The 17129-nt window shown below is 38.2% G+C and overlaps 3 protein-coding genes across 5 annotated transcripts in view; 1 reads left to right on the top strand and 2 right to left on the bottom strand.

Moving 5' to 3' along the window:
- Positions 1-32: 32 nt before the first annotated feature.
- On the bottom strand, positions 33-3453 carry LOC100702716 (glutathione S-transferase Mu 3). 3 transcript variants are annotated; one of them, XM_003444816.4, is made up of 8 exons: positions 3323-3453; positions 2254-2329; positions 2112-2176; positions 1933-2014; positions 1694-1791; positions 1510-1602; positions 593-703; positions 33-397 (listed from the first exon to the last, which is right to left on the bottom strand). In XM_003444816.4, the coding sequence occupies exons 1-8, from the start codon at positions 3356-3358 to the stop codon at positions 311-313; spliced, it is 648 nt and encodes a 215-aa protein (XP_003444864.1). In that variant the 5' UTR covers positions 3359-3453; the 3' UTR covers positions 33-310. The 3 variants fall into 3 exon arrangements, with proteins under 3 accessions (XP_003444864.1, XP_005478227.1, XP_005478228.1); XM_005478170.4 differs by lacking the exon at positions 3323-3453 and adding an exon at positions 2666-2741; XM_005478171.3 differs by lacking the exon at positions 3323-3453 and adding an exon at positions 2615-2733.
- The window catches only part of gnat2 (guanine nucleotide binding protein (G protein), alpha transducing activity polypeptide 2), a 50479-nt gene continuing 35684 nt past the window's right edge, over positions 2335-17129 (top strand). The window contains exon 1 of the mRNA XM_025901979.1: positions 2335-2350. The gene's annotated coding sequence lies outside the window, so the exon portion shown is untranslated. The remainder of the gene's footprint in view (positions 2351-17129) is intronic.
- On the bottom strand, positions 9408-13923 carry LOC100702985 (glutathione S-transferase Mu 3). The gene is made up of 8 exons (XM_003444817.5): positions 13764-13923; positions 11226-11301; positions 11077-11141; positions 10908-10989; positions 10724-10821; positions 10536-10631; positions 9938-10048; positions 9408-9784 (listed from the first exon to the last, which is right to left on the bottom strand). The coding sequence occupies exons 1-8, from the start codon at positions 13797-13799 to the stop codon at positions 9695-9697; spliced, it is 654 nt and encodes a 217-aa protein (XP_003444865.1). The 5' UTR covers positions 13800-13923; the 3' UTR covers positions 9408-9694.

Genomic DNA, 17129 nt, shown 5'->3' with positions numbered 1-17129 from the left:
TACGTGAAAAAACTGAATCGCCAACACAGAAAGAGTCGGAACAAGAGTTTCTTTAATCTGTTTAAAAAAATGTGTTCAGTTTTAACAATCAGTGCTTTCACTGGAAAATCCTTTCACTTCAACTTCCTCATGATATCAGTGCAAATTATTATTTTTTTCCCCACAAACCTAAAAGCATTAATGAGTTTAGGAATGGCTTGAAAATATTTTTGGCAGTGTACTGTGATTAAAGCAGGGTACAAGCAAAGTTAACATTGATGTTATTTCAGCAGTTGCATTAATTAACATTTTTCTTTCTCGGCCACCCTTGTTACTTTCCCCACTGGGCCATCCTGTTGTTTATCGGACCCTTCATGAATCTTGGTGACTTCATGTAGGCAGCAATCCTCTCCAGAGTCTACAATGATATAGGAAGACATTTGGTTAAAAAACAAAGCAAAAAACTACCTAGCGGTGAGTTTCAGTGATATCATTGACATGGGGGGTCCGGGAAAGAAGCCAAAGTGACTGAATAACTTTGTAGTATATATTTGAGAGAATACAAAGTGTAAGTTGCACTGATGGTATCTGATGAACACTGAAGTCTTCTCACCTCAAAACGTTTCATTAGATCATTGAGGTTCTTGAAGTTCTCCAGGCATTTAGGCTCGAGGGCCCTGTGTTCATCCAACAGCTCGTACATAATGAAGTCCACAAAAGTGATCTGTTGAAGGCAGCAGAATTTATAGTATAATCAAACAATAATTCACGAGCAGCATTAAAATTAAAGAAAGCCAATCCTCTCATCTCTGCGAAATCTTATAACCTATCAAAGTTCAACATTTTGTTTTCCATCCACAAACTTACTGTCTGGTTCACTTTCATCTCTCTTATCATCTCTAAACAGCCCAGGTGTTATCAAGAACCAGTATTTATGGAAGTTTGTTTCTACCACTTAAAAAAAAACAAATACAAACTTTTGGTTATTATCTCAAACTTTTGAATTTCGGGTTATCATCTAAAAATTTTAAGGTAGGTATCTCAATAAAAACAATGGCTGTTTGTCTCTCTGTATTAGTCCATCAGCCCCTCCAGCTCCACCATGACCCTGATTTGGATAAATCAGAAGACCGGATGGATGGTATCTCAAAACTTCAACTAACTCAAACTTTTGGACTATTGAAATAATAACCTGACTTTGATATACAGATGGCATTTTCCCCCAGTGGTTCCAAGCTTCCATAGTAGTCTTGGCTCAGGCAATAAAATGTGTTAACGGCTAATTGCAGAGTCAGCAGTTTGATTTTTGTAATGCAAACATCCCTCCTGACTCCTGACCCACAGAAACAGCTGACAGTTTAGACTTGCATCCACAATGATGAGCACTTCAGAGTGGAAAAAACAGCCTACACAGAAATTCCTTTTATTTTCTTTTACAATTCTGCCCCCTAGTGTGGGCACTGAATACAAAGCAAATACAAGCGCAGCTTCATAAGAAGACTCTCCTTTCTTGTTTATGGAGTAGCATACCTTGTCACCAACAAACCACTTTCTTCCTCCGAGGAAATCCGAGAACTGCTTCAGTGTACACTGCAGATTCTTCAGGTACTCTGGCTTCTGATCCTGATGTCAGAGAAATTAAATTGGCTTTAGTAGAAATTAGGAGTTATAAAAATGAATATTTTTTCTTTCTTCTTTAAAATTTAACACGCACAATGTTCAAGTAGGTCAGCTTAATAAAGGCAAGCCTGAGGTCCATGGCCTGATTCTCCAGGACGTCCACTCGGATCTTTTCATCCTCAGTCTCGCCACCTGTTATCAAACCACACCTTAGAGGTCCGAGTTACTTAAAAGCATTGGCAGTATTAGTTTGTCAATTAATATAATGTAAAAATCTACAAAGAAATCTCTTTTGAACAAAGTATTAATTTGTTATACATTTTTAAAACTTACACATGTTGTGCTTACGAGCAATGTACCTCATGATAGCATTGCTCTGCGGTATTTTCCTGTTTCCATCGACCAGGTAGGGTAGCTATGGTGAGATGTGAATTGCAGTATTAGTGTTAGCCGATGGTTTTAATGTGCAAACTTCCCAAATAAATTTATATTCACAGGTTAAACTCTCTTACGTTGGGAAAGTCTATTCCAAGTTTGAATTTAACGTCAGTCCATTGGCTCTTGTCGTAGTCGGGAGCTGCGTCAGAGAAACGTCACGTGAGTAAGGCGATATTCAACCCGAATTATGACAACTTAGTTAAAATGCTAAGTTACCTTCCCCACAGACGTATTGCTTTTCCTCATACTTGTCTCCGGTGTACTCCAGCAGGAGGCGGATGTGCTGGCCAAGCTGCAAATGTCCAATAATCAGGTAAGACACTGTGTTTTATTTTTAGGCTTGCGGCCGCTTCTGCTAGTATACTGCTAGAGTATTTGGAAGTGTGCAATTGGGTAGCAACTGGAATATTGCAGTACTGACTTAAATAATCGTAGCCTCAGGGAACGCAGGGAAAATATTATTTGCGCATTTACGCACGTGGCACAGTGGCAGTAACTTCAATAACTTACAGATTTGCGTTGTTCTGCACATCCATTTTTTAGACAAATTTCTGATTTATAAGGTAGAATAAGGCACCTGAGCTGTATTGGTCCGGAGATCACACATAGTGAACCACAGTCAACCTACTCTAGCTTCTAATGGAGGAGTTCGCGGTTTCATCAATTCTCCTTCAGACGTTTGCCATGCCAAACACGTGTGTAAGACCTACACTGTGTTATTTGTAGATACGTCATTCGTTCTCCTCGTTTTGGAGGACATAACTTGTGCTGCTCTTGGCAGAATGCAGTTTTCATTATTAAAAATGAACAGTGTGATGAGAAATTAGGAGGTTGGTCACCTGCAAAACTTGTAATCCAGATCAATGCATTTTTGCAAATTACATGTGACCGTTAAAGTGTTCATAGAATCAACTCTAGCATGAAATAACATGCAAGAAAACCGCCTTGCAACCATCTTAAAGGCCGTTGGTTACTTTAAAGTGTAAAAATAAAAGGCAACAAAATAACCTCTTTATATCTTTTGGACCTGTTAAAAAGGTCAAAATTAGGAACAGTTGCTTTATTGACAGTACCTTTATTGACCTCAGCTGCTGAAAATAATCTAGATGTTTTTATTAGCTCTGTTTGATATATTAACCAAACAGCAGTGCTACAACAATCAGTCAGCCTCCTTTGACCCTGCACGCTTTGGGTGACTTTATTGCACTGTTAATACAAACTCAACATTTCCTGGATTCGTTTCAAATTAGCAGGTCTTTAGTTCAACAATGAAAGTAGAACTTACCCCGCGAGTATCCCAGTAACCCAGTATCATTGTCATTTTGAATCACTTTTCCAAATGTAGCTGAAGGCAACCTGGGCAGCTGCGGTGGTGCAAAGTGTGGCTGGTGAGCTGGTGTCTGCAGCCTATAAAAGGGGACAACAGGTGGGCGTGGTGGGCCGTGCTTCTCTTATCTTTTGGTTCATGGATACAATAAATCTGCTGCATGATGCTGAACTGTGAAGACATTCATATGTGTGTGTGTGTGTGTGTGTGTGTGTGTGTGTGTGTGTGTGTTGCTCTCAATGTCTTCCTTTCATGTAAATGTGTCATCTACACATCTGCATGCTTTATGGTAATGTAATATATGATAACGAATATCCCCCATTAAGAATCTGCCCTGCATGAGACTCGTCAATGATTGACACAGACTATGTATGAATCTGTCTTGGTTATCACAGAGATAGCTGAGTCACGGTGACTCTGCAAATTGGGATTCACAGACATCTAAAGAACAAGAGGAAGACAGATATGAAGTTCATTTTTGCCAAGTCACAGTCCAGTTACCAGATTTACACTACTGTCTTTATCAGACGACAGACTGCACAAGCTTGTCTACGCGCGGTCTTGATGTAATTTCTCGTGCCAAATAAAAGCTTTGATAAAACAAAGGGTCGTTTTGTTAAACGCGAAACGTAATTTAACTATAAATCCGGTCTTCACTGTGTGTCCAATACATGCTGACAGGTCAGGTCATCTTTTCTACTCATTCTTATTAACAATGAAAGTCAAACATAAGAAAAGGCACTTAGAAGTCCCAATAATATGTATTTTTTTACAGAAGCAAACCAGGATTACAGAACTTTTTACAAACAGCACGTACATGTCTCTGGGTGGACACACAATGCTTCGAACAATCAGTCATACTGATGACACCAGGACCCAAACTGAAAGGAGGAGTTTGTGGAGTTGGCTCATTTTCAGTTCCCTAAAAAACAACAACAAAATATTTGTGGATTTGACGCTAGTTTAACTTGTGCAAGGACTGAACACGGAGGGAGTGGATCAGCATGCGTCACTGACTATACTATTTCTCAGAGATACATTACTCAAAATTTGATGCATTTCTTAGTTCTTTAATTTGGAAAAGATTGAGGTTTATAATTGGTTTGAACTTGCTGCTCAATGTGACCCACATCCGGGGTGGAGATGAGCTGGACATGAAAACAAAGCAGTCTTTGTTTCACATCTTTTTACTCACTCTGTCATATTTCCACAGAGCTCCAATGATTATCAGCTACTAGCACAAGTGGTTCTTACTCCCTCTGTTGTTAATCGATAATGCGCTGTATGCTTGTTACTTTAGAAACCATTTCTAAATGCATTTGCTCTGAGAGTAAGAATACTTGAAGAATATTGAAGATGAAGAATTTTCAGGGCCTCCTCCAGGTCCCACAACTGTTCAACCATGATCTCCATTTTGACTATGGACATTATTAAAAGGCCATTATATCGCATGTTAAACCAGTTTGGCTGCTTTCCACCTCATCCATCTTTTTTGCAGCACCAAAAATATATTATGTTATGGTATGAAAACAAAAGTGTTAATGGCGGAGGTTAAACTTGCTTTATCAAAAACTTTTAACGAGCTCGATGAGACTCACTATAAACAGATACTATAACCAGAAAAGCCAATAAAATAATATTTCAATATCTCATTTTCTAGTCTTAGATTTACTAAGTCAGGCTGTATCTGATTGTAATTTTAAAGTGTCTCAAACAATCAGTGGAGACTTTGTTAATGTTCATAATAAATACTGAAAATCAGTCACCTCTGTATAAACAGGATGTTACTGCTGCATCCCAAACTGTTACACAAACTATCAAAAATGATTTTTGGGAGGCCTTACAATATATTTAAATAAACCACAGTTTTTAAACTATGCACTAAAGTACCAGGGCCTTCGAAATGAGTGGAAAATAACCAACGTTAAGCTTACATCACTTTGAGTCTGTCTTAGAACATTATCTCTTTCTTTAGTGCTGAGATGTCCTTTTAAACAATAAAACATCCTGGTGTTTAATTAATGGTTTACACCTGACTGTAAATTGAGCTTCTTGTTTATCTTTAGAGATAGCTGAGTCATGGTGAAGATCCACATTTTGCTTAGTCATGTCCCAGTTACTAGACTCCAATTACTACACTTTTTTTAAAATATTGTTTTAATCTGACTTATAAAACCTGCAAGGAAATGATAAGCGAGTAACAGACATCAAAAATAAAATGTAAAATGCTAAAAGTAGTAAAAGAGTTAAGAGTAAAAAATTATCAAATGTTAATGTCACATTTTCTAAGAATATGTAATATGACTTTTTATGGCCAGTTATTTGTTTTGTGCAGTCATGATGATTTCGATCTTTGACCGCTGCATGCTAATCAGTTTGTCCTTGAGTCCACGTTAGTGTTTGTGCCCAATCTGAACATATATTTTTTTAAGCATTTACTGAGATATTACTGCTATGCAGAGGCATAAGAGTGTATTTTGTTGATCTAAAAGTAATATGACCCTACTGGCTTCATGCTGTAGCTTGCTTTCCTTGTTTTTCTTTGCTTATTTTCAGATAGGTGGCTAAACCTGTCATGTTATTTCAAGTTATAAAAGCCAGCTATCTCAGTCTACTCTATCTCTCTGGCAGCCTTCCACTCGTATATGGTCTCTACAACCTTTATTTTCTTGGCACTTTTATGGAACGCTTTCATGTAACATCTCAGTCATCAGTATTTGCCCTGCACTTCTGGTGCCTTGAACCTCCCCACTCCATTATCCTTTACAAAACTATTAATCAATATTGCTAAAATTGCAAGAAACTGTCTCTTTGTACAGTTGATGCAGATGTCTTCCATCTTTGATCAGTCAGTGTTGGAGCCAGTGTACATGCAAACTTCATTATCTGTTAACATTATGAAAGCTTGTAAAGAAATATGACACAGTGTGGTTGCAAACTGTGAAAAAATATTTTCAGAATACAGAAAAACAGACAGTTCAATATTCTAATCACCCTCTTCTTCTTTTGGCTTCTTTTCATCTGCCTCCATCTCACCCTATCCATGGTATCCTTTTGTGTCACACCAACCCTCTTCATGTCCTCCTTCACTGCAACCATGAATCTTCTCTGTAGTCTTCATCTTCTCCTCCTGCCTGGCTGCTCCATCTACAACATCCTTTGTTTAATATATCCACGATACCCTCTCTGCACATGTCCGAACCGTCTCAGCCTTGCTTCTCTAACTGTTTCCAAACTGCTCAACCTGAGCTGTCCCTCTGACATACTTCTTTCAGATCCTGTTCCTCATTCACACTCATGCTTTGTCTGCTTTCATCCCTCTTGTCTACAGTGCATACCTCCACCTGTCTTTTCACCTGTTCCCTATTCTCACTACAGATCACCATCTGTGAACCTAACGGTCCACTGAGACTCCGGCCTGACATCATCTATCAGCCTTTCCATCACCACCGCAAACACGAAAGAACTTCTGAAGGATATCCTGAATCTCTAACTCATTGTGATGAATTAAAGAAAGAAGCAAGCACCTTGGGCACACTGACTGCATATTTTATCTCTAATATTTGCCCACTAGCAGCTCTAAATACATTCCCATAACGCAGCCTTCTCTTTTTACATGATGTGATATGTTTACATATATTTTTGTCATTTCCTGATGTAAAAACAGGGAACGTGGAACATTAGCTGTTATTTCCCCCTTTTTAGTGTTGGTTGGACCCAGCCAGTAACTCTTGACCTTCCTCTAAAAAATGTTTCAAACTGCTATTAGACTACCTGGAGAAGAAAAGCCTGAGGAAAGTGTCCTATAACTATAAAACCATAAATTGTTTAATCAATACACAGGACGAATAATCTTTCCAGTGTGTCTTTAATCAGTACACTGTTTATGGCACACGTATCACATGACCTCAGTTTCCAAACTCAAGCAGCAATGCTGTACTCTTCTATTAAGAGCCCCTAAACATAAAAAGCTAAAAAAAAGCACAAAGCAAAACATCAACATCCAGCCATCCATTTTCAGTTATTTATCTGTGCAGCGGTGTAAGCAAAAATGGCATTGATTTCCCCAGCCACCACCTCACAGCTCTTCATTATGGTGTTCCTAAGCCTTACAAGAGACATAATCTGCCTGCTGTGTCCTTGGTCTGCCCTGTGGTCTCAAACCACCTAATTACCTTAACGAGAAGGTGTCAGGTAACAACAAAACACCTTAATTGGCTCCTTTGAGATGAAATGCCTTTTACCATTACAAAATTGTACAGTATTCCATAATGAATGCATCCTGTTATTTCTAATGCTTGCATTCCTAAAGGAGCAAAACCAAATTTACATATTTTTCCTGTAGCCTACTTATCCAAAAAAGATATTTGTGTGAATTTCCCAGTTTTGGAGATATTTGCTGTAAAATGTTTGTCTTCTTTGATATACTGCATGTAAATAGGACATGCCCTGTTGTACTTAAATATGTATTTAAATAACTTAAATGAAGCACCAGAAATCATGACCCAGTTTTGCACAACTTCTTTTAAATCAGTTGCAAACAGTTACATTTATGGGACTATTTTATTTTTGCTGTCTACATCCACTGTTGAGTCCAGGATCATGTAGTGAAGTAAAAAATAAAACAAGAATATTATCAACAAAGTAATAGTGAAAAATAAAGCCCATGATAAGCTTACTGATGAAGATATTATATACATTTGCAGCATTAAAACTGGATGCCTCTGGGTAATTATTAATAATTCAGACACAAGTAAACTTTTAGTATGAGGTAGTCACTGGAAGTGGAACATGCTAATCAGAATTCGGTAAGCACAAATCTTGAAGTTTGGCCCAAACTCCAGCTGCACTTAGACTGGGAACTGAACTTTGAACTTCCGGCACTAACAGACAACAACAGCTTTGCACTGAACTAATACATCCTGCCATATCCCATCATTACTTTGCACTTTTGTCTTAAAATTTGTCTTCTTTATTTTTAGCTTTTAAGCTAGCACTCATAAAATGCAAACAGAATGGCTGGCGTGGCTGCTGAAATCACCATCTGATTTATCTGCTGTGCTTACAGAAGCATTACACATTGCTACTTTATGTTTTGTAGAAGAAAATTGTTTTGTTTTCAAATGAAAACATTTAAACTTTGATTTTTGGCATTTCTTTGGGTTTCCGCAGCTGAACAAACCCACAAGGCATGTTTCACACTCAGAAAGATAAAAGATCTTTCAAGTTCACAGCTGAGGAGAACAATGTGAATTTTTCTCAGTGTTAATGAGAGCTGGGCAGAGACGTTAATGTTTAAATTTAAAAACAAAATCTCTATTAAACAATGTGACGACATTGTTAGAGGGAAAAAAAAAAGAGGTTAGTGGCTACAAATTTGTTGTTTACTAAGATAAATATGTAGGATTTACTATGCAAAATGTAGAGAATGAAACATTCAACATTTGTCACACGACATACTAAAGAAATGTCAGAATTATAATTATTTTGATGTAAAGATAAAACATGTTGAAAGATCAAATTCTTAAAAATATTTTAGAGCTTTTTTGTAATTTTGCTTGTCTTCAGGAACAGTTCTCCAGGCTTCTTAAAGGACATTCAGAGCACTTATTTCAGTATTGGCTGCCTTTTGTTCTCTTCTCTATTGAGACATTTGTTTTTAAGGCTATCAATTTTGACAAGATCTCCAACACCACTGGCTGAGATGCAGCCCCAAACCATGACAGAACTTCCACTGTGTTTTACAGATGGGCACTCATTGTTATACCTCTAACTGCCTCCATACATTTTTTTTTCTCTAAATGCCTTTTCTCCCAGTTTCCCCTTCCTTAAAAAAAATAAAATAAAATAAAATAAAAATGGCTTCCTGACAGCCACCATTCCACCGAAACCATTTCTGAAGAGGCTTCAGTGGACAGTGGATGGCTCAAATCAAAAACCAGATGCATTTTCTGCTCTTGTGCTGCATTAAACTACATCAGATACATTTTGATGCGACTTGCTGTGCAGGACATTACGCTAAAATTGAAACACCAACAAAGAGTGAGAACAAAATTCATTTTAATGTGTCAAAAAAAAGGTTATAAATTGTAACAATAAGTGCTTTCATTAGAAATGTTTCAGTACAAATTAGTTCCAACTGCCCCAAATCTGAAATCATTAATGGTTTTACAAATGGCATACTACGTAATTAAACACCATCAAATCTACCAGTCGGAGAACAAAGTTACTTTTTTTTTTCCCCTAGTCATGACTCTGATGTTAATTTGGCAGTTGCATTAATTAACATTTTTCATGATTTTTCTAAGGCATAAAAGGCACTGTTATTAACTATTTGTTTCCAAATTTGGCCATCTTGTTGTTTATCGGAGCCTTCATGAATCTTGGTGACTTCATGTATGCAGCAATCTTCTCCAGAGCCTGCAATGACATAATGACCGTTGATTAAAATAAAACACTGGAGTTTAAGAAATATCGTCAACGAGATCAACTCCAGAGACAACACCACACAAAGAAAGGTATAAATAAAAGGTTTAACTACATCATTAATGCAAAGCCTTTGACTGCTCTCACCTCAAAACGGTTTAAAAAGTCTGTGAGGTTCTTGAAGTCATCCAGGCATTTGGAATCAAAGAGCCTGTGTTGATCCAACAGCTCGTACATAACGAAGTCCACAAAAGTTATCTGTTGTGAAGAAAAGTTGCATATGCGTGTCAGAAGTAACAGAATCTGTAGTACAAATCAAACAATAAGCCACCAGCAACGTTAAACCTGCAGAGAATCAGACACTTCTGCAGCCTGCTCAGCTTTATGAAGCTCTAGAACACTTAAGTTCACCACTTTGGTTTTCTATCGACAAGCTTACTGTCAGGTTCACTTTCACCTCCAATTATTTAAAAATCGGTTTAAGAACCAGTATTAAATTTAGAGTGCATCCTACCTAATGCTGATAAGCTAGCACAGCATAAAAAGCACAAGTTGTTCTCCACACAACTAACAAAAGAATTTATGTTCACATCTACAACAATGCACAATTTAGAGTGAGAAAAAGGCCTCAAATTGTCAAATTCTGCCCCCAGTTTGTCCATTAAATTTAAACCTGTACGCACAGCTTTAAAAATAAATAGATAAATAAATAAAGGACTCCTCTCATATTTATGAACAGGTATACCTTGTCACCGGCAAACCACTTCCGATCTCCGAGGAAATCTGAGAACTGCTTTAGTGTATTTGGAAGAGTCTTTAGGTAATCAGGCTTCATCTCATCCTGAAGAAACCAGAGAGATGACACTACCATTAGTGGAGTTTTAGGGAATTCAAAGAATACTTATGGATTTATTTTTTGAATTAAACACTCACAAAATTGGTGTAGCACAGCCTCACGAACCCATTTCTAAAGTCCATGGACTGGTTCTCGATGATGTCCACTCGAACCTTTTCATCCTCAGTCTCTCCACCTGTTGTCAGAGTTTACAAGATTGAGATCAATAATAAAGAAACTGTAACAGTAATATTAGTTTAACATGCACGGTACTGTACTTACACATGTTGTGCTTACGAGCAATGTATCTCATGATAGCATTGCTCTGTGTTATCTTCCTGTCTCCATCCAGCAAGTAGGGTAGCTATAGTGAGATGTAAATTCCAATAATGTTAGCTGATTTTTGCATTCTTCACAATTGAATTTATATTCGCACTTTAAAAACTCTTACATTGGGAAAGTCCAGTCCAAGTTTGTTTTTTACATCAATCCAGCAGGTCTTGTCATAGTTTGGAGCTGTGAGACATTAATCAATTAATTAATGAGAGAGTTAGAGTTTTTTTTTTCTCTTTAAATTAGTAGGCTGAAATGATAAGCTACCTTCCCCACAGACATAGTATTTGTCCTCGTACTCTTCCCCAGTGTACTCCAGCAGGAGACGGATGGGCTGGGCAAGCTGCAAAAGCCAAAAATCAGAGGTGAGAGATTTAAAAAAAAAAAAAAAAAAATGTATATTAGCACCTCTAAACTGTAAGAGGCATTGGAATTCACTTACGTAATTTACAGATTTACTGTGGTACATACAAAATGGGCCAGTGTACACGTTTCATAAATCTGATGCCAATTTTACAGACATTTTGTTTTTTGTACAGGGCAAGAACGTTTCCATGCGCGTTTTAGTAAATGAAGGACATCATTTCAGAAGCCTTGTGGTTTGTTTAGCTATAACTTGGAAGCTTTAAGCCATGCTGTCATGTTACTTTTAGAGAGAAAAGGCTTTCTCCTGTCAGCCCTTCCAAACAAGCCACATTTGTTCAGTCTTTTCCCATTTATACTCTTATGAACTTTAATATTCAACATGTTCACTGAGGCCTGCAGAATCTCTGAGATGTAGCTTTTAGGTCTTTTGCAGTTTCTCTGAGGGTTGCAAGGTCTGACCTTGGAGTGAATGTACTGGGACATTCACCCTTGGGAAGTTTAGTTTTTACAGGACTGCACCTGGCGCTGTGAAAACTCTTCACATGCTTGTACATGCCCAGGAGACTATAGTTTTGGGTTTACGCCAGCTTCAAAATGTCACTCGGGTTCAAAGCTGCAATTGGATCCCTAATCCACTGAATTCTTTGCCACATTAAAGAAAAGAAATAAAATAAAAATATGAAATTAGAGATCATTATGGCTCAACACTTATTTATGATCACACTAGTAGCCATCAGTTAATTCCATCTAGAGTTGCTCACAGAAAAGACAAAAGATTTAATGCACAGTTTAGGCTATTAGAAAAAAAACATGTTCAGATGGATATTTTCTGGGGCAATTTTGGGATTTTGTTTGTATCATTTCTGTTATGTTATTTTGTCTGCCTCCTTAACAGCTTAACTTTGTAAATAATTAACTTTCAAGTCAATTGCAATTGCTTCCAACTGCTTCTTGTGGCGCTGAACTAGAAGTGAACATTGTACACAGACACTGACAGAGCCCTCTTAAGTTTGACTAGTGAATGCAGTGAACCTGATATAATAAGGATTGTAGAGCAAAGCACAAGTGTTGAAGTTCTGTCCATCTTAAACCAAAATAAAATTTAACTTTTTTGTGCGATGTACACACAGTTTTACACATATACATAGGTAATGTATGGCTGTTTAACTAATGCTTGCTAGTTGAAAAGCTGAACATACTGCACGACCCTGTCCTGAGGTAACTTTTAATGGAGCATACAGACTTGGATGGATCCAAGATTGAGATGATTATAGCTAATTGTAGCACAGGTAAAAAGACTTCTTGAACTCCACATATGTGGCGCAAGAAAGACTCCTGCAAATATAAACCATGATACATGAAAATGATTCCAATAATCAAAACCTGAAGTAAAATATTTGAAGTAAATCTTCAAATTATTTTATAGCTAAGCCGTCAGCCATACTGACTTTTACTCTACTCTTTAAAAGTACAGCATTATAACTGCAAGTTTGTCTAACAAACAACAGATCCCTGGTTCGACCCGAGGAGGAGACACAAATCCCTTTTGGGGTTGTGCCAAGGAGTGCCCCAGGTGTAAAAACTGCAGAATAAAACGTGCTGAGCTACCTGCTCAAACAACCCCCCTGTGAATAAAGAAGCTCTATAGCTGTGTCATCAGCTTTAGCTCTAGATATATTACGAAAAATATGTAAAGCGGCCACAAAGAGAGAGTTTGCAGAGCCTTCTGTAATGCAAACTGCAAAAAATTTCCATGCCCTATGAAAACAGTGAACATAACTATTTTTTTTTTTTTTTTTTTAAAGAGAGGCTGTAAGATTAAGATCTGGTGGCTCGTGCAGATGAGTTCATATGACAGTTAGTCCGGATTAATGGGAGGAGCAGAAACTCATGAGATCTTGCAGACGGCTGAAATCATTTAGAGACTTGAACTCACACGAGCAGCACTGGCACTGTGTGCACACGTCCCTGTGCTTTGACAATGTAAGAGGTTTAAAAATGAATATGTCCCACATAACTAACCCTACACTAGTTTTGCATAAAGTCTGACTCTTTGAATAATGTAACCTGAAATGTTACTAGCATCTCGGCCCCAAAGAGCGTAACACGCCAGCTATCAGGCTACTAACGGCACTGACAAAGACATCAGTTTGTGTAAAGGCACGCCGAGCCGGCTCGGCTGTTTTGCAGTTACACAACTTAGCGAGCTTCAAACACTTCTTCTACACACTTACACATCTTATAAATTAAACACACTAACGCTATCCGCTAAAGGTTAGACGCCACCGAGGTTTAAAACAGAATGTTGGCCCAGATAAGACGGGAAATCGGTATTTTTGTAGCTTCGACCTTAGATAGAGGTGCAGCCGCTGCGAACAGCCTCTGGCTGCACACACAGACACAGAGGGAGCTTTTCAGCACCCTGTTAGCTCCACTTACCCCACGAATATCCCAGTAAGCCAGTGTCATTGGCATTTTGAACTACTTTCTGAGAGCTAATGGAGCCGAAAGACGAGGTTGCTTCTGCAACGGAGCCGAGGTCTGCACGAAGGCGGGAGATAAGCCGATGTCTCCTATAAAAGGGGGACAGGCGGAGCAGTTGGGCGGGGCGAACCGGGCGGTTACATGCTGCTCTGATCCGGTTCTTCGGTTTATGCACAAACAACTACTGCACGCTATGTGACTGAATCTCGGGCTAATCTCGGGCTTCTTTGTTGTCATTAACAGGTCCTTCCTCCTTTACAAATATAACATCTGCTCTTCTGCACAGTGCAGGGCCGTGCAGAGACGTTTGAAGGGGTAGGAGGTCAATGTTAAAAAGGGGCACATAGAACCAGGCTGAATACCAACAACCCACATTCATCAAGAATCTAATAATGAATCGCATCATGCTATATCACTGTCATCAGGTGGGGAGACAATGCAAAGCAAATGTAGCCTATGTTTTACTGAGAGGGTACAATGTTGGTGTTGAGGGGTTGATGCTGCGCCTGCTGCTGATAGTGCTGGAGGGCAGGGCTGTGTTGATCTGAGACTGTAGACATTAAAAAGTCAATAGGAGACTGTACAGGATACTGTATATACTATGGCCACAAGATTGCATCATGGTGCTGATCCCTTATTATTTATTCCTAGTGCTATAATAATGAAATAATAGGAACAACAAGAACAACAACAAAAATAAAGTAATATATATAAAATAATGTATTTATGATGATTCAATTTGTTTGACCATCCACTCTGTGCAAGGCAGAAAGCTTAAGTGTTTAAATCACAGAAATACAATAATGTTGCTGCTGTAAAATTGGCATTTTATCTCTTTTGAAATATGAATATAATATAATCTGTTTCTTAATGTATTTTCTTTAAAATACAGTGTGTGTGTGTGTGTGTGTGTGTGTGTGTTTTAATATCGTAATTAGAATAATTCATGATTATTATAATTCCATGAACCATCGAGCAAGGCTTATAACTTGATAGATTGCTTCCAAAAGGCATCAACAGCACAGATAAAGTGGATATTATTCACAGAACAAAGTTTTTAACCAGGCTGTAAACATATTTATTTCTGCTGTTAAGTTATTGTAATTTGAACATTTTAAATACTCTTTAAATGAGACAAAATTAAATTTTAACACTTCAGATGTTTTGGTAATGCAATTTTTTATTTGATTGGTCCATGGTAATTTTTTTTATGGGTAAGATGTTATAATACCCTGATTCAAGTGAATAGTCTGAGCAGCCAGTTGCGCTTCTTTTTCTTTTTGGGCTGTTCTTCTGACATGTTTTCATCTCGGCCCTCTGAATTTTCTTCTTTGGTAACGCTGGCCTCCTCTTTTTCTTGCTGATTCTCCTGGAGTGTCTCGTTTTGAGCTGGAGAATGATCTGGTTTGTCAACACTGGCCTCTTTTTCTGAACTTGACTGCTGTACTGTCTGGTTTCGGGCTTGAGAATTGTCTTGTTTGGCAATGTTGGACTTATTTTCTTGTGTCTTGCAGAGCCTGCAAAGACTCCTGAAGTAAGATCTTTTCTTCTTCTCTTTTCTGGAGTTGGTTTTTGATGGTTGTGTTCTCCTGGTTTTGCTTCACTACAATTTCCAGGTAGGAAGCTTTGGTTTTTTTCCAACTCATGTTTTAAGTTTTGGACCTTCAAATCATTTTTCCGAGAAAGAGCCTCACTAGTGCAGTTTTGCTTTGAGCTCAACAAACTCACAGTGGGCTCTTTGTTCTTTTTTTGTGTTTTGCAACTTCCTCTTCTAGATTTGTTTGAGGAGCTGCTCATGGAGTTGTTCGATCTCCTCCTGCTGTTTTTTACATTGGACCTCCAACTCAGCATCTCTAGTGGTTTTCAAGTCTGAAGAGTCTGTGTGTGGAGCCTCTGCACACACACAAAACCTCCACACTAAACTCTGCAGCTGTGACAGCTGTGTTGCTGTCTTCAACAGTAGCGTGACTCACCTCAGGGGTGAAGTTCTCCTCTGTGTTGCAAAGATCGGTGACAGCACTCGGAACCATAAGAGGAAAGGGACAGGTGCTCAAGCCCCCCCCTCTCTGCACATGCCTGGCACAGTCCATCCAAATTATGATTAAATTATGGCTAAATTATGATTTATAAATCCACTCCATGTAAGCTGACTTGGAATCTTGTATGTGAGACTTTTGTTTTATTCAGTCACAGCTGAGTCATGGTGAGTTGACATATTTGGACTCATGACACAGAGCAGAGCCAGTCCAAGGTTTTATGGTTTTACAGCCTTAAGCAGAATTTGATTTAGCACCCCCGAACTCAGCTAAAGCCATCTGCCATCAGTATTGACTGTATATTGTCCATGATTGTTTATTTCTGTATTATAAATCTAGCACAGGGATGTCAAACCCCCTTTTTGTTTCATATTGTGGGCCACACAACAGCCCACTTTGACCTTGAGTGGGCTGGACCAGTGAAACTGCCCTTTCTATGAGTGTAAACTTTAATTCCTGAGATATTTTAATACAGGCTTAGTCTGTAGTCTGCTTAGTCTGCTTATGCCTCTTGCCGGCTCTGATACAGAGAAATCTAAAGATCAGGAAGCTAATTCATGCAGAATTTACCGTGGACATAAATCAACAATGATGTTCTGCTTTTAGAAAAGTTCTGTGTAAATTTATGATACAACTTGAAAAAGAAGGATATGGTGCTGTCCAACTCGTCACACTGGAGACTCTTTCTTGGATGTCTTTGTTCACTTTGTCATCATGGGGTGTTGTGTCCAGAATTGTAAAGTGAAAAATAAAATTTAATCCATTTTAAAATAAGGCTGTAACATGACAAAATGTGGAACAAGAGATACATTGTGAATACTTTCAGGATGCACTGTATCTGCTGCGGGCACCCCTCGTGAATAAGGGAGCAAGCTACAAAGTAGCTTTCTCTATGTAAATTTCATTTTCAAAAGGTTTTGGTCTAACTACATTTTCAAGAGCTTTCTGTTGTCGTCTTCATCAGAAGACATGATTTGAACATCACTCCTTTGTTAAACTAAAATAACTTCTTATCAGACATATTTTGATTGTGTGGTAAACAGGCCATTTGCATATCTTCACATCATGTGCATTTTCTCATGAAAAGTGTCCCAACACAAAATATAGCGATACAGTGAGTTTTATGCTGAGCTTGCTGCTCACTCTGACTCACAGGAAGGGGGGATGAGCTGGACATAAAAACAAAGTGCTCTTTGTTTCATGTCTTTTACTCATGATTATCAGCTACTGACGCAAACACTTCTTACTCCCATGTTCTTAATCAAGTGATGTGCTGCATGTTTGT

This window comes from Oreochromis niloticus, linkage group LG20 (genome assembly GCF_001858045.2).
Source record: "Oreochromis niloticus isolate F11D_XX linkage group LG20, O_niloticus_UMD_NMBU, whole genome shotgun sequence".
Taxonomy (NCBI): Eukaryota; Metazoa; Chordata; class Actinopteri; order Cichliformes; family Cichlidae; genus Oreochromis; species Oreochromis niloticus.
The sequence above is the reverse complement of the archived record's forward strand: the minus strand, read 5'-3'. Positions and strand labels throughout refer to the sequence as shown.

Excerpts from the sequence above, each read along its gene's own strand:
- LOC100702716 (XM_003444816.4), bottom strand. The coding sequence starts at position 3,358 with ATGACAATGATACTGGGTTACTGGGATACTCGCGGG. Across the intron at positions 2,015-2,111 it reads TTGGAATAGACTTTCCCAAC|CTACCCTACCTGGTCGATGG; the intron begins GTAAGAGAGTTT and ends ATCTCACCATAG. Across the intron at positions 398-592 it reads ATCTAATGAAACGTTTTGAG|ACTCTGGAGAGGATTGCTGC; the intron begins GTGAGAAGACTT and ends ATATCATTGTAG.
- LOC100702985 (XM_003444817.5), bottom strand. The coding sequence starts at position 13,799 with ATGCCAATGACACTGGCTTACTGGGATATTCGTGGG. Across the intron at positions 10,822-10,907 it reads TGCTCGTAAGCACAACATGT|GTGGAGAGACTGAGGATGAA; the intron begins GTAAGTACAGTA and ends CTCTGACAACAG. Across the intron at positions 9,785-9,937 it reads ACTTTTTAAACCGTTTTGAG|GCTCTGGAGAAGATTGCTGC; the intron begins GTGAGAGCAGTC and ends ATGTCATTGCAG.